Here is a 27,195-nt window from a genome sequence, read left to right as displayed (position 1 = left end):
TTCATCATTCCTGGTGAAAAAAAGAGAGATTGCCTAACAGGAAGAACGGGAAACTGCATACAAAAGCCCAAAGGCCACACGCAATTTACCAATGGGGAGTAATTTGATAGTCTGGCAGCCTGACGATCAACTGAATCAAGCATTCATGATTTGCAACCGCAGCATGCATTAACTGAAATCAAACCTACTAAATTGTGTAACCACCGCATACATTAACTGAAATCAAACCTTCTAAATTCTGTAACCACTGCCGTTGAATCACAATCCCAAAAATTAAGTTGGTTGAAGAATTCTAATCTCAGTTGGGTGGACACTTGTTTGTTGAAACAGGACTGTTTGATGTTTTCACTTTTAACCATCCACTAAATTACCACCATTCCAATTTTCAGATCATTAAATCGTCTTAATGTTTTAATCCATGATACATTTAAACTGAAACCATAATTTGGACAGTTTAATTTGGATTTGCTCATATTCCACGTGTTCAATTTCTAAGCAATTCCCAGTAAGAAGGTATAAACAAAAACAAGGCCATCACAAGGAAAACTCAGATATGAAAGTTCCATATCTAGTTAAAACATAATGTACAAGTATGGATGATGAGAAAGAAAAGGGATGTCCCTTTCTTGTTGTGGATCTCTGCTTTTGAATGCTGTTCCGCATGTCTTCAGCTAAAGAGAAACTTCTGCTGTGCCAGGCTGGGAGCATTGCGATCCTGGTGTCTAGCGCTGTCTCTTTCCCTCCTCCTCCATCCAAGTTGTTCCGCTGCTGTTCTCGTATCATTTTCTTAGATTCCAGTCCTGATCTATGATGTTTTCATTGTTCATGACAGCCAGAATTCATCCAAACGTTCTCTGTTTTCAGCTCATCTTAAACATAGGTTGCCTTCTTTGTTTGCCCAGGTTCTCTTTCAAACTCATAAAGAGGGTAGGTGCAAAATCCATAGATCCACATATTACTTCTGCATCTATCCATCTGGGTTCCTATATAAGAAAAATATCGAATCACTTTACAATAGAACTAGCTGTTATCAAATATCCAAAGATGGGAAGCTTTTATCTAAAATGCTAAACCAGCAAGCCTTAAAAGATGGGGTTTTCTTCTTTAAATACATTGAAGAACCAGGATGCAAGTGTCCAATTTTAAGTCAATGCTATACAAATTCAAAAAAAGGGAATGTAGTACTGACAAGTCTTTTTCTTTTTGTGAAACATAGCAATGGAAGTCATCAAACCTTACAAGGAAGGTTGTGGAATCCTGTTTTCAACCATGGAAATTAAAGATATCCTCCTACGTGATATTTGAACCTGTTTGCGAAACATATTTAGCTGTGGAAATCAATTTCCCTTTCCATGGTTGGATTGCAAATTACATCAGTATTGTAATATAAAGGTGCCATCATTACGATTTTATAACGTTTTTGGACATGTAATTCAGCAGTCAAATGCAGATGTAATAGGAGACAGGTAAAGATATTTGTAATCATTACAATTTCACATTGTATTGAATTGGAAATCTCATATCCAACACGCACATCAGTGTGTGTGTGTGTGTGTGTGTATTCTGTTGATTTGATATTTCAGTAATGTAAAAGTATCAACATTACAAATTTACCACCCCTTTTCAAACACAGGAGTTGTCGATCAAATTACCAGTGTTTCAGGAGACAAGTATTGTAATTTGTAATCATTGCACTTTTAAATACATTACTGATCTAATTCGCAATCCAAACAGGCCCTGAAAAACAGTGATATCCATTTCCCCTTTAAAACATATTACACCATCACTTCCATATTAACAACGACACCAACAAACCGTTGGAAAGATTCAATACTCCCAAATACACCAGTGGCATCTGCAAGAAGCTACTCCACCTCTTTCCTCCCCATGCCTGTGAGACCTTGTCGCAACAGAGGGAAGAAAGGTCTGTGACGTCCATCCCTAGCAATGGGTCATTTTCAGACTCAAGATACTCCATGTAGCCATGGAACCACATAGAATGGATTACGGTTTTAAGATCTGAGAAGGATTTCGGCTTGATTTGGAGTTCTGCTTTTTGGGGTTTGTTTCCCTCTTTTATACATTTAGTCATTTTTCCCCCTGGTGTACCAGCATCGGTTCCATCTTCAATCAAAGCTGAAACCCATCTACTGAAGCTTGTAATTGTCGCTTTGAGAAACTCAATGGCGGAGCTGATCATTTTCAGACTGACCTCCTCCATGCAGTCATGGAATCGCAAGGATTCCAGCGAATGGATCAGGTTTTCAGCTCGAAGGATGAGTTTCATGAATCGAAATGGATTAGGTTTTTTTCCTTTTTATATGTTCAGTTGGGTTTTAATTTGGAAGTATTTCAGTTTAATTTGGGGTTCTGCTTTGCAGGCTTTTGTGTTTAGAACAACAGTTTGGTTTTTCTCGTGTAAATGCATAAGTTCCATATTCAATGGTACTATTAGGAGATACTTTAGCTCTTGCTCAAATAGACATTAAGAGAAGCTTAGCCTTTCTACAAAATGTCTCAATTGGGTTATACTATGTCAGCTCCAGGGATAGGTTCTTATCGAGCTGCTTTATTCAGGAGGACTCATCTTTTGGTTGTTGATAGAAAATACTTGTTTGGATGCCCTTTGGCATGTCTATTTTATATTTCGGCTTCTCGCCTGTGCGGCTGTTTACTAGATTGCTTGGTGTGAGTTGTTCATGGCTGTTTGGTATTGTGGCTCGTGTGCATGAGCATGCACTGTTTGGTTCCTTCTGCTTTTAATAATATCTTCATTACCAATCAAAAGAATATCCGAGTTGACTACTGTGGAAATAGCACACCTGAGTATGAAGTTCTATTCAACAGTGTCTAGACCACATCGGTTTCTCAGATGGAGTACTTGTATAATTGCACAACCTATCTAGACCTGAAGAAAAGGTGAGGAAGTTGGATCTCATGGGATCATTCCAGAGATGATGCAGAATGAGTTTGATGCTGCAGATGTAGAACTGATAGAGAGTGTATGCACTTGGGCTGCTTCTTATCAAGTTAGTATCAGTCGCACCCACACATAATAGATTGCTTGCTAGTCAGACCGTTCAATAGACAGGTGGATAGTTACTCTATGCATAGGGCACGGAAAAGAAATAATTAACTAGGGATGCAACTTGGGTTTGGGTTTACCGAACCCAATTGACCAGACCCAAGTTTGGGTCGGGTAGTCAGTGTCCTCAGGTCAGGTTAGGATTTGAAAACTCCAACCCTATTTGAAATCGAGTTGGGTTGAGGTTGAGTAGATTTGGATCAGGTTAGGTTGGGTTGGAAATGATCACAAGTATTTGGGTTGGTTTAGGGTTGACTATAGGGGGAATTCGTATTAGGTTCGGGTTGGGCACCTCGGGTTGGACCTTGGGTCAGGCGGGGTCGGCATATTCGAACACATGCATCTGTTTCCATAGCTATAAAACCCCATTTGCCCCATCTGGAACATCTCAGGAGGGATAAGCTTTGGGAGTTTTTCAGATATACTTTTGAGGGTTGTTAGTCTTATTATGTTTTTTTGGTTTGGGCTGGATGTGTAATCAACTTAGGAACTGCTGTATATGGGACCACGGTTGGTAGGAAGTTACTTTTTTGGGCTACTTTCGACATGACAGCAGGTCGCTTACATTGATATATGGGTTGTAGCTATCTATTTTTGGACAATGGTTGGTTAATATTAATCAGTGCACAAGTGTTGATTTCACCAATCTTAAGTATGTCTCAAGGTATATTGTAGATGGATTTTTTAGGACTTGTTCTATTATCTTGATTTGGTAATGCACTATGCTTCAAGTTTGTTTGGAATTTTGTATGTTGCTTCATAATATGGTCAGCTATACAGGCTTATCATGTTTGTGTGCACAGGTTTTGTTGAATGGTATGGCCCATGCTGCAAGCTGGGCTGGTTTTGCTGGATGATAAATGGGGCATGCAGAAAGCTGCAGCCACTTTGTTGAATGATAAATGCCCCAAAAGCGAGGTGACCTGATTTGTTGAATGAAAATGCCCAACTGCTTGTATTGTTGAATGATAAATGGGCCAGTAGGTGAGATGGGGCCCATTCTGTTGATTGATAAATGGGACCATGCAGCCCGTTGGTCAGGTTTTCTCAAATGACCAATGGACTTAACAGTCCTTACTCCTTACTATAGTTGGGCCTCAGATAAATGGACCTAACACATTGATGGGCAGATGTAATGCTAGTCTACAAGCTTATTTAGACCTACCATTACACTCTCACGAACTGTACAAAATAAGTTTGCACATGTGGACTACAGGACATTTAAGTCTGATTTCCATTGTCAATCTGTTGCAAACCAAGCAGTGGAGTTGCTGGTAAATCCAGAAATGACTTCTGCTAAAACAAAAGGGTTTAAAATGGATTCTTTTTACAGATTTCCTCAGATGGGAAGTTTTGGATTCGAATCATCCAAATAAGCCCTAACTGAACATGTGAAATGCTTCAAAATCAAGCTGAAAAACAAAATCTTACAGGAGGAATGATGTACCATGTGCATTGGCAGAAACAATGGGAATTTTTCAATCAATCCTCATCTGAACCAGCTTTATGCTTCTTCCACTTGTAAGCTGCTTCCAAAATTTTAAGAGTCGGAGCCCCTGCTGCTTCATCAGGAAATATGTAGTCGTAATATTCCTCGTACCTGCAGAAGTTCATTTCGCATCAGTGAAGTTTCACCTCATTGAGGGAAGAATATATATATATATATAAAGATGTTAAGAATCAAACTAAGGCCAATGTATATTAAAATAGCAGAGAAAAGGAAGTGAATGGCCATACCCAGAAGGGGCGCCATCCTCAGATGCAATAGCCCTCTTCCGTTTTACTTTCCTCGGTAATTTCTTTTGAACTACACTGACATCTCCGATGCTGCCAAAACTACTCTCCATATTTAGCCACTCCTCCAAAAGCATAGCTCTTTCTTCTTTTAGTTCTGGCGCAGCTGTTCTGAAGTAGTCAAAAGCCCTCTCAAAAACACCTGGGGAGAGAGAAAGTAAGACATCTGGCTCTGGACCAAAATTGCAAAGGTTCAAGGAAATTTAAGCTCCACCTACCTCGAGAACGTTGGAGCTGCTGAATTTTCTGTTCATGAAGAGAATCCTGATCGACATCTTCTTGCACCCCAGGATCCCTGCCTTCCTCTTCTGCAGAAGCCTCAAACTTCGCATAACTGATCCAAACCTTCAAGTGCTTGGTGCGGTCTAGCAGTCTCTCATAAAGTTGCCTGGTTCTTTCAAATTCACCCTCTGATATCTCAAAATCTATGTATGCCTGTCATCCAAGAAGCCAAAAATCTGTTGGTTCTCCCTGAAATGCAAGAAGGGAACAAATGTGTTGCATAAAACTATGTGATGAGTAATGGCATCTTTAAATGAACTCAACCACCCCTTCCCTTGTACTCTGTTTCATCATCAGCAACTTAGCCTTCTCCCAAATGATCCATGCATGAGCAATTTCCGGGAAAAGCTTAAGAAGACAAATGCGGGAATGTAATTTCCCTTTGTGTGTGCGTGGGGATTTTAACACCATTCTCTCTAGGGTTATGAGAAACTGGGGGGAAGCAGAGTCACGATTTCTACTAGGAAGTTCGCGGAGTTATTGATCTTAAATAACCCTGTGGGCTCAACTGTCTGAAGTGAGGAAAAGATATGACGTATTGACGTACCATGGTTTGTGGGGGGCGACTTCAACGTTACAAATTTCACTTTTGAGAAATCTAACGGAGGCAGAATTAATCTCAAGTATGAAGGACTTTTCAGTGTGGGTGATGTCCCACAAGTTGATTGATCTTACGATGGGGGCAGTTAAATATGTGGTCAAACGGGCAGGAGAGACCGATTATGTCCAATAACAGGTTTCTGGTATCTCCGAGGTGGATGTTAAAAATTCCCGCTGGTCTAACAAAGGGGAATGCCAAAACCAATGTCCAATCACTATCCCATTTCGCTATAAGTGGACTGCAGGGCAAGAATTGGCGGCTGAGACCATTCAGATTCGAGTAATTGTGGTTGGAGGTTGTATGCATTTTAGGGTTAGTAAAGGAGTGGTGGAGGTCTTTTGAAATAGAAGATTTTGTTGGATTCAAGCTATGCCAAAAGCTGAGGCTCCTGAAAGTAAAATACATGATTGGAAGAAAGCGTTGCAGAAGGGTCGGGAGGCAGAAGTTGGAAATGTTCTTAAGAGCATTCAAGAGATGGACATAAAGGAAGAATGATCGAAACTAACGAAGGGCAATAAAGTGTTGAGGGTGAAATTAACCCAAAATTATAGGAACCGGTTTAAGGAGGAAGAAATCTAGTGGCGCCAGCAGTCTAAAGCAGTCTGACTGAAAGAAGGGTGCTAAAATATGAGCTTTTCCATAGCATTGCGAGCGCTAAGGCCAGAAGCAACAAAGATAGTGGCATCATAGTGAATGGGAAGAGAATAGAATTGAAAGCCTAATTGTTTGAGGCAGTGTCCACTTCTATGAAAGAATGCTAACCGAGGAATGTTGGCAACGACCGAAGTTGGATAACTTGGATTTTCATAGGTTATCAAGTGTGCAAGTTGAGTCACTTGAGAAACCATTTTCCGAGGAGGAAGTCAAAGCAGCTGTTCATTTGCTAGTAAGAGACAAGGTATCAGGCCCAGATGGCTTTCAGATAGCTTTTTTACAGGTATTTGGGATGCAGCGAAAGGCGACATCATGAGCTGCAGAGTTCTTTAATAGGGGCCATTTGTTGGCAAATATAGAAGCTTCCTTTATAGCAATAATTCCTAAGGTGACAAGTGCTGAAAAAAAATAAGGACTATAGACCTATAAGCTTGATAGGTAGGCCTTACAAGATCCTCACAAAAACTTTAGGCACCAGATTGGGGTGGTTTTGGAAAGTGTAATCTCCAAAACCAGTGCGTTTGTTGCAGGGAAACAAATTATGGACAGTGTCCTCATTACTCACGAATGCATTTACTAGTCTCCTAGTGTGCAAGTTGGACATCAAAAAGGCATACGGCCACGTCGACTGGGGACTTTTGGAGAATATGCTAGGTCAGCTTGGATGCAGTAAGAAGTGGAGATCGTGGATGAGGGAGGCATCCGATCAGCTAGATATTCTTTTCTAGTCAATGGCTCGCTCAAAGGTTTCTTCAGAAGCTCGAGAGGCATTCAGCAGAGGGGATCCTCTATCCCCATTTCTTTTTTTAGTAATGGCAGAAGCTCTGGGCAAAATGTTGGAAAAAGGGCAGGAGGCTGGCCTAATTTGTGGGTTCAAGTTTGACAGAAGCAGCCCTCCTATCTCATCTCCAGTTCACCTACCAAACTATTATCTTTTGAGATGTACATCCAAATATGTTGGACAAGCAAAGAATGATGATAAGATGCTTTGAAGTGGTAAGGTGAACATAGCAAAGAGTGAAATGCCAAGGGTCTAAATACCAGTTGACAAGGGGGAGCAGTGGGCTAGGGTGTTTGGATGCAGAACGGGGTCTTTCCCCTTCTCCTATCTAAGCCTCCCTCTATGTCAGGAAGCCCGCAAAGCATTTGTGGAACATAGTAAAAAGGTTTGAAGGAAACTATCAAGCTGAAAGACCAATATTTATCAATGGGTGGTTGGATAAACATGGCAGATTCCAATCGGCGAGTTTCCAGCAAGGAAAGCCTAGCCATTCTAGCTCTATAAATGTCACTTATTAAAGTAGCTCTATCAAACATGCCTTTTTTTTCTATAATATGTCCTTGTTTAAGTGCCTGAAGTCGGCACTGATTCTTAGAAGGGACTTCTTGTGGCAAGAATCAGAAGAAAAGAAAAAATTTCACCTATTGGCGTGGGATGGGGCCTGCCAGCCATATAAGGAACTGGGAGAGAATGGTTTGGCATTGTTGGGAAAGTGGCGGTAGAGGTTTGGGACAGAGGAAGACTTGTGGAGAAAGATGATAGCAACTAAATACGATTGTGAGGAAACGGGTAGGTGGACTAGGGACTCTCCATTATATAGAGCGTCGGATTTATAGAAAGGTGCATCGAGCATGAAAGTGAAGTTCAAGGAGAAGATTTGGTTCTCTATTGGAAACGGGAGAGTGTTTGATATTGGAATGATACATGGGTGGGTGTAATGACTTTCCACGATTGGTGCGTCTAACAGTGGACAATGATATTCTCATCTCTGGGTGTTTGTCAGTATGTGGAAATATAGTGGTGTGGCCAGCCCCATGCCAAAGGGATTTAACTAATGAAGATATTGAAGATCTGGTGGTGCTCATAGACAAGATCCACCTTTATACTCTATCAATGGGGGAAACGGATAGTATCGTTTGGCAAAAGGATTGGTCTAACCGATTCTCTTTTTGGTCATTCTATAAGATGCTCTATTCTCCGCAGTTGGTAGACAGGCCAGGCTCTGCTGTATATGTTTTTCCTTTTTAATGCAATTTCGTTAATTCTCAAAAAAAAAAAAAAAAAAAAAAAGGGAAGAAGAAGAAGAAGAAGAAGAAGTCAGGCTTTGACTTCCTTGGTGTGGCATTATGGGAGCCCCCCCGAAGGTCGGTTTTCTCATGCTTGGTTGGGAGAAACTGGGTCTTGACCATTGACAATCTCCATAATAGAGCAATGATTATTCCCAATATTTGCATATGTGTATTGGAGATGTTGAATCACTGTACGATTTGTCTATTCACGATCCCTTCACGCACTTTGTTTGGTCTAACCTCCTCGACTCTTTAAGTGCCTCATGGGTGATGGCGAAATCAATGACGAAATTGCTTATGGCTTCGCATGGGGTGAAACTAGGGAAGCCAAGTGGAAACTGGCATTGATGGCTGTAATTTGGACCATTTGCATCAGGAAAGCTTGCCACATGTCTATTAATGAGGTGGAATCAGTGAAACCACTTATTATCCATTGTCCAGTTGTGCAAACAATTGGAGGAAATTCCTTCCCATTCTCGGCGAGCAATGGGTGATGCTGGTTGATATCAACCCTCCCAAGCGATTGGCATGGAGGCAGGAAGGGTTGCAAGAAGAGGAAAACAATTTGGTTTATGTCTTTATGTGTTGTGCTTTTGGTGGTTTGAACAAATAAATTGTGCCTTTCATGATAATATTAGTAACTCAGAGGCGATCTTCCTTAGTGTAAGCATCTTGTGTTTGTACAGGCCTGTGGGGCCAATATTTCTGGAAATATTTTGGTAATGATGTCAGGGGCTCGGGCTGTTTTCTTTTGTTCCTGGATGATGCCTTGTCGGCCTTTTTTAAAAAAAGAATTAAATTGATGGTATCCTTTAAAAAAGAGAGTAAAGGTTTGGAGAAGATTCGGGCACTTCGTGGAGAGACATCATTGCTGGCAAATATGGAGAGTCGGGAGGGGGATGGTTCCCCAGATCTTCGCATAGCATGGTGGGGTTGTAAGTGCAGAAAAATGTTGGCATGATTGGTAGAGATCCCAAAACGATGGGGCAATCTATCTCCAGTGAAGCGGGAGGGCTGTTTGAGGAGACTCCTTTCGTGGCTGGGTGCAGTGACAGGATTCATGTCCGGAAAGTTGTTTGGCTCGGCAATACGAGTTTGCAAGGTCCTTCCCTTCTTTATCTCTATAGCCATTAAGAACGAGGTTAAGGTGGCAGAAAGCTAGGACATCTTGGGAGGATCAATGGTTTGGAATGTGACCCGTTGAAGAAATTTAAGTGATGATGAATCAAGGGATTTCGCCCCACTCATGTGCACATTGCCTTCATGACAAGGTTGCGTGAGAGATTTGGGATCACTTCTTTGATTTGTCCATTGTTCAGTGGGTGATTGGGCGATCAGTTTTTAATGCTATCATTGCCGTTGGGTGGTCTGTTGACCCTTTCTCTTCGTGGGGAAAAGCAATTTAGATGATGCTCCCTTTCACTAACCTTTGGGGTGTGTGGAGGGAGAGGAATTCTAGAACATTTGAGACGCCAAAGCTGCTCCTCTTTCCTCCCTCAAGTCGAGCATGGCTTTGCGGGTCCTTGAGTGAGTTTTGGTGTGGCCAAAGTTCACGGGGATATTGACGGCTCACAGTTGAGATACTGTGTTTCAATTGTTTTTAGTTAGCCAGTCTTGTCTAGTACAGCCTATTTCTTTTTAGGGTTTTATGTTTTGTTCCATTTGTTTGTTTGTTTCTTTGTTTCCTTTTGTAGTGGAGAGCAATGCATTTTGACTAAGAAGGTCACCTGTGCATCTTGTTTCACTCTTTGTTTGTATCTCTTTGGTAAAGCTTGATGATATGGTTATCTTCTCAAAAGGAGGCAATAAATTTTAAATATATATATAAAAAAAAGTTTTTAAAAAAATTTAAAAAAAAAAAAAAAAGAAAAAGAAAAGAAAAGCAAAACAGATAAAATGTAAGATCAAAAGGATCATTGACACTAAACGATCAACTGAAGAACTCTAACATACATACCTTCCATAGCACCTCTGGCATATCCAATGCAGGTTGGGCTATAGCAAGCTCAAATATTGCTCTGGCGCGCTCGGTCTCGCTCAATGATCTCTCCAGTTCAGCAAATTTGCTCCAAGCATAGCAGTTTGCTGGAGCCCACGCTAGATACTTTTCATATAGAGTTCTGCAACGGTCGATGTTCCCAAGTTGTAACTCTATCTCAATGTATTTCTTGAATATCTGCTTGAAAGGATGACAACAAATATAATTTCACTTAGTATCACAACTATACATCAATGATTTATACATGCAAGATTCTAGCTGGTACCTTATCTTTTGGAGCCATCCCAATTGCGTTGCCCAAGATCATCCGTGCACCCTTAAGGTTCTTTTGCCGTATTTCAAATTGTGCAGCCAAAAGCCAAATCTTTGCAAATGAAAACTTCTTGTGTGGAATCAACTTAAGACATTCCCTATATTAATGAAAAAAGTGAATGAGAAAAGCACTGATCTGAACTAATAATATTCATGCAGGCAAGATACTTAAAACAAAATGCCATTCAGCAATTCCACTGAAAATCCCTCCTAAATTAGGTTTACTGCAAAACAAAGAGTCACAAAAAAGATGATCTTCATTGCAAGAAGAATAGATGGACATAAATATATAGAAAGAAAATGAAAAAGAAAAGTCAACAAACATTGGTCAAAGACACTGTAACAAATGTTTCGATTTGCAACCAAAAGTAAGCAGAGATTAAGGGTCCAATAAAAATTCTATCAACGCCCATATTTATTTTTTCAGTTTGAAAAGGATCAACAACCTGAACGCACTACAACTGAAAGGAAAGAACAAGAAAACCACTTCAAAATGCAAGCCCTATCAATTTGGGGGTATCGCCCACATAGTGTCCACTGTGAATGGACCATGCCCCTAAAATCTCCCAGACGGGAAGATCCTAACCATTGGTATTGGGACTTTCAGTTGAATGTGGACACTGTATTTCTCTTCCTAATACTTGTAGGTAACAAATTGAAAGTTCACCATTGTCCAATCAAGGAGATTTTTTGGGCATAGTACATCCAAATTGAGTCGTAATAGGTGAGTGATCAAGATGAAACAAACCATAGGCCCCACTTGTCAGAACTGAAAACCTCATTTCCTGTGCAAGAGACCAGTTGGGTACCATATAATTCATCCTTTTGTAATGTCTCCGTTACGTCACTGAGAAACACAAATTGCACTCATGTGGATAAGTTCAAACCATTCATCAAGCGATCCTCACTGTACTGCAGATTCCATGCATCTAATCTGGGGTAAATATGATAATGTTAGGCGGGGCACGTGTATACAGAAGTTGAACCATTGGTCAATCTTCTTTTAGCCATTCATTTATTTTCTACAGGTGTGGCACATCTGATGATCGCATATGCCTAGGCACCCCCATCTGGCATCTAAATACTTAAGATTGCTGTATAGGCAGCTCCAATAAATGCGGACTCCAGCAAATGAGATTAAAATTCCTTATATTTCCCCTTCACAAAAAGGAGATTCTGAATGCAACAATCTTGCGGTGCTTTTTTTACCCAAAATGTAATGCAAATCTGATGTGGTGTGTGAAGTGCCCACCAGATTCAGGATTCAATTGCAAAATCTGATGTCCACAGAACCATAGGAAATTTTGTATAGATAAGATACGGTCTTGGGAAGCTTTGCTAAGCAGCATGCCCCTCTTCCTGTGCAAAGCATCAAGCAAGCTCCACCCATATATACAAACTATCCCAAGAACCAGGCACATTTAAAATAAGCTCCAAGTAGCACATTCAAGTTTCAACATACACATGTCGCCCATTTAGTGACCAGACAGTGCTATTTTCAAGGCAAGATGCTTACTACATAGGTCCACCATATGGCTTGGATAACTAGACAAATGGGCTGGTCCTGGGTTTGTTTCAACACAGATTTCAAATTGATCGAGCCACGCCTTGTGATTTTTCCCAGCCCAGGCCTAGACCATTTGAACCACCCACATCCCAGCCTGGCACTTGGCATGTGTGGTGTGTGGGCTTAAGCATAAAAATCTAGGGTAGAGACAGCACTCTTAGGTTTTCCTGAGCAAATGAAATTCAAAGATTTACAAACACAAGTTTAGAGACAGCATGCATTGAAACACGCTGCAAATAAAGAAGAAGATGAGAGTGACTCTTTAGATTAACAGAATTTCCAAGACATGATTCTTATTTACTTCAATACCACAGTTACCAATATCAGTAATGCAAATGACTATATTAAAACTGCAATTACCAACTCGAGCGCAGTTTTATACATATCAGATGGATGCTAGTTGAATTTAATATATGTTAGTAGAATTATCTAATTTTGTTGCGGACTCCCACACATGAATCTCATTTGTCTCAGCACAAATACTCAGGCTTCAAGATCAAAACCACAACAGCAACTCAAACAGTTCTCTATATCTTTTCCTCAAAATTCCGCCCATGAAATCCAACAAACGCAGTAGACCGACGATGAGCGATGAGCGACGACGACAATGACCGAAGACTGGCGAGAGTAGACCAATATCTGGCGATCGATGGGCATCGACGGGACTAACAGGAGAAGTTGGGATGCCTGCAGACGAGGTGGGAGATGTGGCAGGGACGGGAATGGCGACGCTGCCACCTGATGAGATGCGCAGTATATGTGACAAAGGGAAGGGAGCTATGGAGCCCTTGAATGGGCAAGCCTCTCCGGAAAAATGGGTGGTGGTTCGTAAGAAAACCAAGAAAGAATCTACCCCTAGGAAGACCAGAGATGTTGCAAGTTACCCTACGCTGTTTGTTAAAGGTTACCCACCTGGATGGCTCCACATCAATTTCGAGAGGGCTTTCGGTAGGGCAGGCATTGTCATGGACGTGGTTATGCCTAGGAACAAGGCGAATGGAGATTTTAGGGGCTCACGCTGGTTAGAATGAGCTCAGAGACGGAACTACGGAAGGCGACCCAAACCTTAGATGGTGTGAGCTTTGGGGGGAACAAAATGCGAGTTCAGCGGGCGAGATTTGGCCCAAAACTCAGGTTTAAACAAGGTAGAAGGCAACAGAGGCCTATCTCGCCTCATATTTTGAATAGGAAGAGTAACCTCTTCCAGCAGGGTGCCCCGTCCTTCAAAGAGATTCTGATCAACAACAGTGCTGACCCTGTCTCCCGCGAGACCCTCCCAGTCCCAGCTATAGCAGATGGTGGTGGTAAGTCTGAGGTAAGGGATAATGACGATTCGGGTTTCAGCTTCTCCACTCAAATCCCCGTCAATCTATCAACCTTTCTTAGATCCAAAGCAGCTATCCAGAACTCGGTGGTAGCCATCACCAAGGACGGCGCATCCTTATCCCATGTTCGTCAATGGCTTGCCGAATGTGTTAGAGCTCCGGCATCCTGCTACTCCATCAACCCCATCGGATTCAACAAGCTATGGATCAGGATGAGTCCAGAGTACAACCCGAACCTTCTTATTATGGCTGGAGTTCTCCGCAAAGAAGGCCCTATCGTTTCTGTCCAAAGATGGGAGGAATTTTCGATGTTCGGGTACGAAGCGGTCTGGATTTTGATATGGTCAGTCCCTTTGGAACTATGGTATGAAGAATTCTTCCAGCCAGCCACGTTGGCCCTGGGCCAAGTCATCGAGCTGGATTCCAAAACGTTGCAGGGTGAGGAGGTGGGAGTCATCGGAGCTAGGATTCGCAGGAGGAAGGGGAAGCCACTTCCACTCTCCTTACAAGTGATGATCGATCAAAGATTGGTTGATCTTTCGATCCAACAGGAACCGAAAGATGTCCCCATTCCTAGATGGGGTGACATTTGGAGATCGAAAGAAAACATGCAGCCGCAGTTCCCGTCGGGCACCATCGGAGTAGCAGATGAAGGAGTACGCCCTCGGTACTCCTCAATCCCACCAGTTCGGCGCGTCAAAGAGGTAGCGTGCTCCGCAGGCCTACCGGTAATATATCAAGATACCTACCCTCATTGTAGTGAAGTAGATCGCCAGGTGGAGGGCGACGATCGCTCCGTTCGGATAGAGCAGGATGTCGACATTTTCCGTACAGATGTCGACATTATCCATCTTCTGTGCAACACGTGTCATAAAGAGGAGCCAGAATCTTATCATAGTGAAGTTGATCGCCACGTGGAGGGCGACGATCGCTCTGTTCTGATAAAGCAGGATGTTGACATTTTCCGTACAGGTGTCAACATTATACATCTTTCGTGCGACACGTATCAAGCAAAGGAGACTATATCCCCTTCCCCGCACAAGTGTTTAGTGGGTTTCGAGGTTGTGGCACGTGTTTCTCATTTGCCACAGCCACACGGCGTTATCGCAGACTTTCATCCAACGGGAGGTCTGGACGCCCTCTTCTAGACTCGGGTCTGAAGGTAGTGACGCGTCCATCGATAGGGCAGCCCTAAACCAGCTCTCCTTTAATCTCAACCTTTCCCTAAGGTCTGATCTGTCAGTCGAGCAGCAATTCGATCCCGACCCTGCGTGTTTGCTCTCCATCTCTCCAACAGCGAAGTCCAAGCTCTCGCTACAACTGTTCTCAAAACGCCTCACAGAAGAAGACTTCCTACCAAATACTCTATGCCATTCCATCCTCGATCCATCTCGTCTTCTAACACTAGAAGGGGGTTCCTATTCTGCTGATAGTCAGCAGTCACCTCTATCAGAGCAAGCTGAGATGCAGAGCTACTCTTCACCCCGATCGGCCACCCAATCAGAGATTTTGACTGATTCAACCCTTTCCGCTCTTTTCCAGGTTCACGATGGGGAGGATATTATCAAAGCTGAGCCCCTTCAGATGAGGATGGGGTCTCAGGTTCAAGCCTCCGAGGAAGCAGAGAAGGCAGAAGTTCTACTCGCGACTCATAGGATCGAGTTAGCTGACTCTATTGGGGACAAACGATGGATTAGGGAAGCCCTGGGCCACGTTGGAAGATCTTTGGGTCTCTCCTTCGAGGACAATCCTGAAGACTATTTGGCACTCTTCAATTGCATCGAGATTCGCAGGCGTCCCATTCTATGTGCGAAATCTCCAAAACCCCAATCTCCCAAATGGCGGTAACAGAGAGCTACGGAGTTTGCTATCTACCTCTTTCAGTTGCAATGAAATCACGATGGGTAGGTCTGGAGGAGGACGACGGGGAAGATCAGTTTCCTAGATGAGAATCCTCTCGTGGAACGTTAGAGGGGTGGGCTCAAAGAAGAAGCGCAATCTAATCAAAGACATCATTAGCAGAAGCAAAGCCAAAATCATATGTCTGCAGGAAACTAAAGTTCAAGCCTTCAACTCTAATCTTATGGGTTCTCTTTGGAAGGTATCTGACGTGAAATGGGTGACCTTAAACGCGATAGGAAGCTCGGGTGGTGTTCTTTTAGCTTGGAAGTCGTCTTTGTGGACTCTGGAGAGAAGCTGGACTGGTACTTTCTCAGTTTCGACTATTCTGAAGCAGGTTAGCTCCGACATCTCTTGCCTTATCTGCTCCGTGTATGGCCCTAACCAAGAAGATCGTAGAACAACCTTCTGGGAAGAATTAAATGTGGTGAGGCAAAGCTTTGATGGCCCTTGCTGTATTGGTGGAGATTTCAATGTCACGCGTTATGCTGAAGAGAAATCAAAGAAAGGTAGAGTTTCTCCAGCCATGCGCTCGTTTTCTCGTTGGATAGAGTCTCACGCTTTGGTGGATCCCCCCCCTGATCGGCTCCAGATTCACATGGTCCAATCAGAGATCGGATCCGACTCTGGAGTGCCTTGATAAATTCTTTCTGTCTGGGGAATGGTTGGAAATGTTCCCTCTTCTGTCACAATCTGCGCTGCCTCGGCCGACTTCAGATCACAGCCCTATTATTCTATGGAGGAGCACAACTGGGGCCCAAAGCCATTCAAGTTTGATGTTTCCTGGCTGAAAATAGAGGGTTTCTCGCAACTGATAGCAGATTGGTGGAAAGGGTTCAAGATCTACGGCTGTGCAGGGTATAGATTCAGTAAGAAGCTGAATATGTTAAAGGAAAAGCTTAAAGGCTGGAAGAAGGTAGATCTTTGAAGAAGGCAGGAAGAAACCGAGGCAATTCTGCTCAAGATTCAATCCATTGATGCGGCGATAGAAGTGAGTGTGCCTGACAGTGCAACCTGGGCCAGAAGAGCTAAGTTAGTGCAGGATTTCTCAGCCAGGGTGTCTGAAGATGAAATCTCTTGGAGACAAAATCAAGGAGTAGGTGGACAAAGGAAGGAGATAAAAATATTAAATTCTTTCACTCTCTAGCCAGCGTGCGTGCCAGAAACAACAAGATTAACAGTATTTTGGTGAATGGAGAGCGGATTGAAGAGAAAAATCGTATCACTGAGGAGGTCATTTCTTTTTACAGTAATCTTCTTCAGGCAGAAGACTGGCGCAGACCAACCCTGGACCTCCTCTCCTTTTAGCATATTTCTCAACTGGAAGCCTCCTTTCTTGAATTAGAGTTTTCAATAGAGGAGGTTAAGGGGGCAGTTCAGGCGTTGGGAGGCGATAAGGCTCCCGACCCTGATGGATTCCCCATTCTCTTCTTTCAACATTTCTGGGATGTTTTAAAAGATGATCTTATGGCTTTTTTCAAAGACTTCTTCAACGACGGAAGGGTGTCCAGATCTATGGGGGCTTCTTTTATCGTGCTTCTTCCTAAGATTCGAGGTGCGGAATCCCTGCAGGACTATATGCCGATCAATCTCCTCGGTGGGCCTTATAAAATTCTGGCCAAGGTTTTGGCGACTCGTTTGAAGGGCGTGTTAGGCAAAATTATTTCCCACAATCAAAGTGCGTTCATCCTTGGAAGACAAATCATCTACAGCGACCTGATTGCAGCCAAATGCCTAGATTCAAGTCATAAATCTGGTGAGAAGGGTCTTCTATGCAATCTGAACTTAGAAAAGGCATATGATCACGTTGACTGGCAGTTCCTTCTGTATATGCTCAATAGGATGGGGTTCGGGTCGAAGTGGATATCTTGGATAAAGGAATCCATTGGGTCTGCTTTCTTCTCGATCATTTTAAACGGGTCCCCCAAAGGCTTTTTTCAGAGTTCGAGGGGCCTGCAACAAGGAGATCCCCTTTCTCCTTTCTTATTCTTTATTGTGGGTGAGGCTTTCTCTAGCATGTTAAGCAAAGGCCAGACGGAAGGTATTATTGGGGGTTTCAAGATGCATGGTTTGGAATCCCTCATTTCTCATATTCAATTCGCAGATGACACGCTCTTATTCTGTGAGGCAGATCTTAACAAAGTATCCAACCTCCATACTTCTATTCGTTGCTTTGAAGCGGTGTCGGATCTTAAAGTGAATATGAGTAAGTCTAGAATGATTGGTGTTAACATGGAAGTGGCTGAAGCTAAAGTGTTTGCTGAGTTTTTTGGTTGTGCTACGAGCTCCTTACCAACAACCTTTGTTGGCCTACCATTATGCGTTGACAAACCTCCGTTGGCTCTATGGGATAAAGTGATCGAGAGGTTTGAATCTTATTTAGCCAGGTGGAAATGCAGATACTTATCGTTAGGTGGGCGTCTTACGTTGATCAAAGTGGCTCTATCTAACCTTCCCTTATATTTCATGTCTCTTCAAGTGCCCGGATAAGATTCTTGCGATTCTGGAACGATTAAGAAGGGACTTTTTATGGCACGGAATGGAAGATAAGAAGAAATTTCACCTCCTCGATTGGAACGAGGTGTGTCGGCAATATAAGGAAAGGGGGGCAGGCATTAGGAATCTAAAAGCTACGATTCGGGCCCTTCTAGGGAGTGTTTGAAATCTCGGTATCGCACAATGTATCGCACCCTTAGGATACAAATACATATCGGTTATCGCGCGGGATATATCGTTTGTATCGCATAGTTTATCGCACTTTTTGGGAAACATGGGGAAATATTGGGAAAATGGTTGAATTTTTTAATGAAACTTTGGGGATTGTTAAAAAAGACCTCCATACGCACTTTTAAATCATAAAATCTCAAAAAAGAATGGCACATAATAGGTTTCCTTTGTAGAGGGTCCTAAGCTCTGGGTTGTCCGATTGAACTAAGACAACTATATCCAATATCCACCCCGTCTATCTGTTTTTCTATATCATTTTAGGACATTATGCAAAAAATTAAGCAGATCCAATAATCAGGTAGGCCATATCATAGGAAACAATGGTGATTGACCATTAGTGGGCCGCTTGAACTTTGGATATGCTTCACTTTTTGGGCTAAAATCATAAAATTATATGGTAAAATGGATGGACGGAGCGGATAAAATAAATGAATTATAGTGGCCCCACAGAGTTTACTCACTACGTGGTTCCCACCCCAGACGGACGCGGATTTCCTGTGAAAGCCTTTCCCAGGAAGTTCTTGCACTGGGAAACCAAATGGGGCCCATTGTGATGTTTGTGAGAAATCCTCCCCTTCCATCAGTTTTGTGAGTTCATTTCAGGACAATATGCCAAAAATAAACCGTATATAAAGCTCGAGTGGGCCATGCTAAAGGAAAATGTGGTTAGGGAAGTTCCTACCGTTGAAACCTACCTGGGTTCGACAGTGATGTTTACATGCCATCCATACCGTTAATAACTTCATTCCTGCAGGGATGAACTGAAATCACAAATATTAGCATAATTCAAAACTTTCATGGCCCATGAATATTTCAACTGTGGACATTCAATTATCACGTTTTCGGCCCACTTGAGCTTTGGAAATAGTTCATTTTTGGCATCGTGTCCTAAAATAAACTCACAAAACAAATGGACGGATAGGATTTCTCACAAACATCACAATGGGCCCCACCTGAGTTCCCAGCGTAGGAACTTAATGCAAAAGTCTTTCGCAGGAAATCCGCGTCCGTCGCAGACGCTCCTCCGCTCAAGTTGTCTGGACGGTTCAAAGTTAAATGGGCCCCATAGTAATGTATTTATTATATCTATACCGTACCGTTCATGCATCTGGAGAGATCATTTTAGATCAAATGAGTAATATCCAAAGCTTAAGTGGACCACACCACAAATAGCAGTGGGGACTGATTCTTATCGTTAAAACATTTGTAGGGCCCACCATAATGTTTATTTTTCATCCAATCCATTCATTAGGTCACACAAATCTGGATGTGGAGGAAAAACAAATATCATATCGATCCAAAACTTTTGTGACCCCAAAAGGGTTTCAATGGTAGACCTTTAATCTTCCACTGCTGTTTTCAGTGTGGTCCACTTGATCTTTGGATCCATCTTATTTTTTGGCTCAAGCCTTACGACGAGCTCGCCAAATGGACAAACGATTTGGATATAACACATACCTCATGAGGGGACCCACAGAACTCGGTGACGACGTCAACACACCCGTCGGTGGTGTGTGGTACACCACTTATTCCAAAAAAAGGGCCAAACGCCCTTTTTTCCTCAACAAAGAGGGTTCCGGCCCCAAATATCTCCCAAATCTTGGGATTCCGACGAAGATACTCCAGATTTCGACGAGGATTTCCCCCGATGTCACCCAAATACCCAGATTTCTTCGGATTTTGACGGATTTCTCTCCCAAATCGAAGATTTTGCTTGCACTAACCTACGAAAGAAGCTTCAATTGGAATGGCCCACCAAATGGAAGCTTTCGATGATGATGATCTCTTGTACAGGTACTGAAATCTAGTTTCTTGTTTGTTTTTTTTTTCGATTTTTTCGGATAACAATAGTTTCGATTTTTTTTTTCGATTTTTTCGAGGAAATCGCGCGATATCGTCCAAATATCGTGCGATATCGACGATATATCGGTCGACATCTGAATTTGGAATTTTTTAGTATATTCCGGGGGTTATCGGGGGTGTATCGTCTCGCATGGGTGCGATAACGATAATATCGGCCGATAGTATCGATATTTCGAACACTGCTTCTAGGTAAGTGGTGGTGGAGACTTGGGAATGAAGAAGGGGCTCTTTGGAACAAAATAATCAAAGGCAAATATGGGCGCACGTCGGATGGCTGGTGGTCTAAGGATTCCTCCTCCTATAGAGCTTCTTCGCTATGGAGAGGGGTGCTAAGTTTTAGTAAGGAAGTGCGTACGAGAATTGGTCATGTTGTTGGCAAAGGAGACAAGACTCTCCAGTTTTTGGGAGGATATTTGGGCAGGATCCTCGCCTCTTAAGGACGACTTTCCTTCTATATACCATTTGGCTCCCAACCATTCCATTGCGGTCGCCGATTGTTTCTCTTTACATGGCAACGAAGTGGTGTGGCATCCCCCTTGTAGAAGGAATCTTCAGGACTGGGAAATTGAAGAACATACGGCTCTTCTCGTGCACATTGGTAACTGCCATCCGAACATCCAGCAGAACGATAGGCTTCAGTGGAACCTGGATAAAAAGGGTTTATTCTCAATGAAATCTCTTTACCATTGCATTGGGAAAAAATTAGTTCTTCCTAATGAGGTTATGACTGCAAAAGTGTGGAAATTCAAAGTGCCTCCTAAGATTACAGTTTTCGGTTGGTTAGTGGGGAGAAGGAAAGTTCTTACAGTGGATAATCTTAGGAAAAGGGGAATGATTATTCCTAATATCTATCTGTGCTGCATGGCAAATGAAGAAACAACAGATCACCTTTTCATTCACTGCCCTTTCTTCCAACAGGTTTGGTCCGTTGTGTTGGCTTCGTTCGCGGTCTTGGTCCTTTCCGCAGTCCACGGATCGCCTTCTCGCAGCTTGGCACGGTGTTTACTTGGGAAAAGACATATCTGTGGTTTGGAGAATGGCTATTTTAGCCGTTTGGTGGGCAGTTTGGGAAGAAAGAAATAGCAGATGTTTCAGGGACGTTTCTAATTCAGCGGGGAACATAGTGAGAAGGGTGCACCATTTTGTTCTCGAATGGGCCTCAAATGTAGTCAATTTATCTTCCTGTAATTTTTCTCTTTTTTGTAGGGAGTAAGGCCCGCTATCTCAGCACACCCCTCCTCTTTGTTTTCTTTCTTTCTTTAATGAATTTCGCAGTTAACTCTCAAAAAAAAAAATATGACGTTCGTACATTTCAATACATCATCCTCAAACCATTTTTAATACATATACTCAAACTTCAATAGCCTAAATCAAGGTTATATAGAGAGAGAAGCCTGTTTAGACTTGCTTTCTCAGTTCTTTTTTCTCATCCAATAACCGAAATCATCCATGATTTTCTATCATTAAAATGGAAAGATGAGCAGGAAAGATTGACCTTTCATCAGGGATTTGCTTGGCGGGTTTCAATTCTTTCAGCAATTTTTGTTAGTTTCATCTTACAATTTTCACTGACTGTTCAAGGCTTGTTCGTGTATAGTAGAATTGCCAGATAATTTGCCATTTGCTGAATTTTTTTCATTGGCAGAAAATGAGTGCGTTACAAGTTCAAATTGGTTTGCAGAACTTTCTTGATTAATTGTATCAAGCTTAGATGATGATGACTACTCTACTTTGAACTGGCGGCCTGTCCACCTAAATTCCTCACTTTGTCGATTTCTATCCCCAGCAATCTTAGACTAGTTAACAACCTCATCCCAATAATTAGGCAGCTCAATTTGTCCCAGAACAGAATCTTATACAGCCTACAGCTAAAGCCTATCCAATATACAGTCCACAACCTGTTTCCAATTTGCTGTAAACGGTCCTTTAACCTGAACTAAAACCACACACAACACAGATCTGTGCAAAATTTTCTGCCCAAGTTTCCAGCCCCATAAACCTAAAAAACCAGCTGACAGTCCCATGTTCTCTTTAAAACTCAAACCACAGACACTTTACACCCTCCTTACCCAACACTGTGTCAAAATCTCAACCCTGAAACCAACTAAAACCCCAATCAGTCTATAACCCTAACAATTCATAAAACCCCAATCTCAGTGCAGCACCCTGCAGCTTCTACCAGTCCTCAGCCAGATTCCAGACCCCAATCCATAAACAATAAAGTGCCATGTATGTTCAAACAGTCCCAAAACCTAATCATTAACCCTTGCACAGGCTCTATGCCACTCAAGTTTCTAAATCAGATCTGCATGGGCCCAAATCCAATAGTCCCAACCTCTATTTTCAGTCCCTATATTCCTCCAACACATTCTGAAACCAGTAGGGTGGAAAATTCAGATCAAAATCCACTTGAAAACTGTCCCACAAGTGTTTGGCTGGCTTGCCAACACAAGAGGGAGAGGGCAGATAGTATGAGGGTAAAGCCCCAGCCCTACAACTGAAAACCTCAGCAAAGCCCACAACTTTGACATCTGACAGGTGGAACCCAAGAATCACACTCTTAGGAAGATTAACTGATGCAGGACAATTAACCACTTGCTCTAAAATCTCGAACTGATAGAGCATGGCGAATTAATCCCTTTATCTCATAGCCCAGGCCCCACATCCACGGGTTAGGTCCTTGGCCAAACCCTCCTCGTTGGCCCCAAATCCATGAGTTCCGTCTCGCACAGGTCGCCCACCCCGAGTGTGCCCCTGCATCCCACATGCCACCCCACTCGAGCCCGGTGTGAAAATGCCCTTGCATTATTAACCTTCAGCCCCGAGACCACCTTGAAGCACCTCACACTTTTCCTAAATTGTCCACCTCATACTCAACAACACCATAGAAGGTAAGGGTCTACCAGCAGCAAACTGCATATTGGAAATGGGAGGGTCAATGTTCTGGACCTTGAAACCACCAAACAACCCCACAGATTGGCCCTTACTCAGCATCCTGCCAAGGGCTTCTGACGCATCCACAAACAAAACGGAAGTGTGAGGGTCCCCTTGCCGCAACCTGTGAAACACCTTAAAGAACCTAAACAGGGAGCCATTGATAAGAACCAAAAAAAAAGGAGGCCGAGCTGACGCAGGCCTGGATCCAATTCCTCCATCTAACACCACAACGCATGCGGCACATCATATAGTCCAGAAATTTCCAGTCTGTGTTATCGTTGGCCTTTTCCATATCCAATTTATAGATCAAACCCTTCCTGTTAACCCGATGACAAGCATCAATACACTCATGAGCAATCAAAGCACTGTTCATGACCTAACATATACAGTCAAAACAAATACTATAGCCACCACATTGTTTGAGATGACAGAATGATCAAAGGTGCACCACTGAAAGCCAATATGAAAAACAGTGGTACCAAAGCACTCAAACCAAGCACAAGGGGCCTACATAAGTGCGTATAATAATTTCTTAAAACGACACACTTTACCAGACGACTCCAAATGCAAGAACCCAGGCGGGGGATGCATGTAAATTTCTTCATGAAAATCCCCATTCAGGAAAACAATTTTCACATCAAGCTAATAAATAGGTCGATGAAGAGTGGTGGCAATGGAAAGTAGGACGCGCACCAAATTGAGTTTGGCAATTAGAGAAAATGCATTGGTAATAAACTCTGATCGTCCATGTAAGGCCCAACTTACGTTTGCAACCAAGATACACGAGATGGAAGATTCCGACAACCACTTGAGATAGTTGTGGCCATCCAATTTCATGGTAGTAATACATAAATGTTGGCGTTAGTAAAATCTAACTTTTTGATCCTCCATTACAAACGATAAAGTAAACACAGTAACAAAAGATTAACTAGCAAAAATTGAATGGCCACATGCACAAACTTGAAGAGAGAGGAACGAGCTTACATAATTTTGGAGACGGCCTGGTCGTTCAACCCCAACAAACCAATGATGGGTAGATCGCTACCACGAGGAAGAGAGACAGCAGCGGAACTACCACAAAATATACATGATACACTAACAAAACCCAAGCTCCAAAAAGCCCTAGAACCTAACACTCCCAACCCTAGGCCGTCCAAAACCTATTGCTCACTACTCCATTCATGAGTCATGACCAGCCCCTAAAACCCAACCTATAAACCTGTTTGCCAAAATCACGAACCTGAATCCTATGAACAGTGTGTCCAGTAAATGGCCAAAATACAACAAAGGAATTAGCACTAAAAATCTCCTACAAACAGCAATCTATTGCCATCTGCATGATACCCATGGCCAAAGTTACCATCCCCCTTAAAAAAGCAAATTAAAAATCCAGTAAAAAATTAGAAGAAGAAGAAAAACTCACTGAAAAAACAGATAAGTCTCCAACCCAGAAAAGGGTGGCCCATCTGAAGGTTCTAAATGACTCTGTAAATCTATCAAGGAAACAAAAGAACAGCCATTATTTCCTTCCATGTCCAAAACTTTGTAGTTTAGTCACTGTGTAGCTAGCCATATTCAACAAAGCACAAAAAAAAATAGAAGTAACACTCTAGTAGGTTATTACCCACTTCTCTTAGTATTGCCTATCTAAAATTCCTTAGAATCTCTTCAATTAGATCAATGCACATTCATTCAATGTGTGTGTTTAAAAACCCAAATTCAAACTTGGCATGAAGCCTTCTAATTTCCACAAGCCATGATTTCATTCACTTGGCAAAAAAGAAGACAACAAGAGAATTGTGATAACGGCAATCTCAATCCGCAATTAATGATAGATCTCTATGAATAGGTGAAAATAAAGTACCTGTAAACTTCTCTTGTCCGCTCCATGTCATCAGCATCAAGCTCTTCATGCAAGGCATAATTAATCCTAAACAGACCAAGAAAGGAACAAGCTGAATTAATCTACTAACCACTGGCAGCAGCACATAATGAAATTTCTAGCATGTTCGAAGTGAAAATCCATTGAAAAACTCACCACAAATAGATGTATCGCTGCCAGTACCGCTTCTCCTCAGCAGGCGGGACATTCGCAATGGCCCTCTCATAAACTTCTCTAATCCTGTCTTTGTTCCCAACACTCTCTTCCAAGCGTATATAATCAAACCATGAATCATAATTGAGAGGATTCTTCCTCACCTCTTCTTCATATTGGAACCTTCTCTTCCCCACGATTGCATCCTCAATCCCTTCCCGGTCCCCGTACTGCTTTTCGAATGCGACAAACTTCCTATACAGATCCTCTGCCCGCCCTTTTGGTATGTGATCGAGTGCATACTTGTAGATGCAGCGGGCACGCTCTGTCTCCTTGCACCGCTCCTCGAACTCGGCAAACGCAACGAAGAGCTGCTCAGCCTCCTCGTCGTCTGCCAGCTGCTCAACAGCACGCTCATAAACGGCCCTTGCCCGGCCGACCTCCCCGTTCTTCATTTCAAACTTGGCATACCGGACCCAGGCAACAACCTTAGGGTGGCACTGGACAAACCGCTCGAACACAGAGCGGGCACGCTCAACCTCATTGTACCGGAGCTCGAACTTTATGTAGGAGAGCCACCCCTGCTGGTCGGGCATCCACGCCATCCAGCGCTCGAAGACTTGCCGGGCGCCAGCAACATTGCCGAGGATCTCCTCCATGTGTATGTACTTGTACCAGAGCTGGTCGACGCGGGGGAGGAGGGTGACGGCACGGTCCCAGACATTGCGGGCGTGGTTGATGAAGCGGTTCTTCATCTCAACCTCAGCGTACTTGAGCCAGAGGGTGTGATTGCGATAGTCGACTTCGAGGGCACGCTCCCAGATGGAGCGGGCACGGGCAAAGTCCTTCTGAGACTCCTCCCATTGGGCATACTTGATCCAGACGGAGGTATTCCACCGGACACGGCGGATGAGGTCCTCAAACTCCTTGCGCTTGCGGAGGCGGTAGTCATCAAGCTCTGTGGGATCAGTGATCTTCTGCTTGGGGGGGCGGATCTCCGACTCCTGGCGCTCACGGGCCTCACGCAGAATTTGTTCTGCGGTGATCTGGATAGGCGCTGGGGTCTTGTTCTTGACACGCGTTGGGCGCGGGAGCTTCACCTCCGTGTCCTTCCTGGTCAGGAACCCTAGCGAGGGGTCGGCGTCTTTCGATGACGCCATCTCTCTCTCTCTCTCCAAGGGGTCGTTTGGACGCCTGTGGGTTGGATTAGTGGGAAGCAACTCTCTCTCTCCCTCTTCAATTAGGGGTCGTTTGGATGCCTGTAAAATCATTAAATGGTAATCCGATTACAGGTAATCCAATTACATGGGGCGTTTGGGTGGGTGTATTTGCTTGTAAACAGATAGCAGACTGTAATCCGATTGCAGCTTTTAGCTGTAATCTGCAACGTGACAAAGGGTCATGTTTCAGATTACAGATAAAGGGATTTCAGACAACGGCTCTAATTTTTGAAAAAATTCAATATGGGGAGAGTTGTGGATCTTCCAACGGCTATGCAAGGACCCAAAACGTTAAAAAAATAATAATAATAAATAAAAATGAAGAAGAAAAAGAAGAAGGAGAATAACTTACCTTTCCTCCGGCGAGTGTCTGGACCTCAATGCGTCCTCCCCGTCTCTCTCCGTCTCTCTGAAACCCTAGAATTTACGAAACCCTTCAAAGCAGCAGCGGGGCGGGGATTGGGTACTACCCAACCGGAACTAGTTCGAGATGGACGGTCCTATCAGGAACTCTGTGGGGCCCATCATGATGTATGGGTTTCATCCACTCTGTCCATCCATTTCGAGAGATCATTTTAGGTCACGAAGCAAAAAATAAGGCATACCGAAGGCTCAAGCTGACCACAGCATAGGAAGCAGTGGGGTTTGAACACCTGTCGCTGGAAACCCTTCGGGGGTCACAGAAGTTTTGGATCAAGCTGATATTTCGTTTTGCCCTTCATCTAGATATATGTGGCCTTATGAACAAGTTGGATGGCAAATAAAAATTTCGGTGGGCCATAGAAAAGTTTCAACGGTGGAGTTCATTATCACCACTGTGTGGTC

General features: G+C 43.1%; 1 protein-coding gene across 7 annotated transcripts; it reads right to left on the bottom strand.

The window, feature by feature from the left end:
* Positions 1 to 390: 390 nt before the first annotated feature.
* LOC131245071 (uncharacterized) lies at positions 391 to 26,880 on the bottom strand. Of its 7 annotated transcripts, none has more exons than XR_009170768.1 (9): positions 26,723 to 26,853; positions 25,154 to 26,531; positions 24,980 to 25,045; positions 10,751 to 10,895; positions 10,444 to 10,662; positions 5,098 to 5,314; positions 4,823 to 5,021; positions 4,507 to 4,685; positions 391 to 967 (listed from the first exon to the last, which is right to left on the bottom strand). XR_009170768.1 is itself a non-coding variant. In XM_058244265.1 (9 exons), exons 2-8 carry the CDS (start codon positions 26,308 to 26,310, stop codon positions 4,568 to 4,570), a joined length of 2,121 nt encoding a protein of 706 aa, XP_058100248.1. In that variant the 5' UTR covers positions 26,311 to 26,409; positions 26,723 to 26,880; the 3' UTR covers positions 391 to 983; positions 4,533 to 4,567. The 7 variants fall into 7 exon arrangements, 4 of the variants coding, with proteins under 4 accessions (XP_058100248.1, XP_058100249.1, XP_058100247.1 ...); XR_009170767.1 differs by having other exon boundaries at positions 391 to 983; positions 4,517 to 4,685; XR_009170766.1 differs by having other exon boundaries at positions 391 to 961; positions 4,517 to 4,685.
* Between the last annotated feature and the right edge of the window lie 315 nt (positions 26,881 to 27,195).

Source organism: Magnolia sinica, chromosome 5 (genome assembly GCF_029962835.1).
Source record: "Magnolia sinica isolate HGM2019 chromosome 5, MsV1, whole genome shotgun sequence".
Classification (NCBI taxonomy): Eukaryota; Viridiplantae; Streptophyta; class Magnoliopsida; order Magnoliales; family Magnoliaceae; genus Magnolia; species Magnolia sinica.
The sequence above is the reverse complement of the archived record's forward strand: the minus strand, read 5'-3'. Positions and strand labels throughout refer to the sequence as shown.

What these genes read in the sequence shown, in the direction of transcription:
- LOC131245071 (XM_058244264.1), bottom strand. Translation starts at nt 26,421, where the DNA reads ATGATTTTACAGGCATCCAAACGACCCCTAATTGAAGAGGGAGAGAGA. An exon ending in GGATGGCTCCAAAAGATAAG is followed by an intron (nt 10,663 to 10,750) that starts GTACCAGCTAGA and finishes CCTTTCAAGCAG; the next exon opens with ATATTCAAGAAATACATTGA. An exon ending in GCAGCTCCAACGTTCTCGAG is followed by an intron (nt 5,022 to 5,097) that starts GTAGGTGGAGCT and finishes CTCTCTCCCCAG; the next exon opens with GTGTTTTTGAGAGGGCTTTT.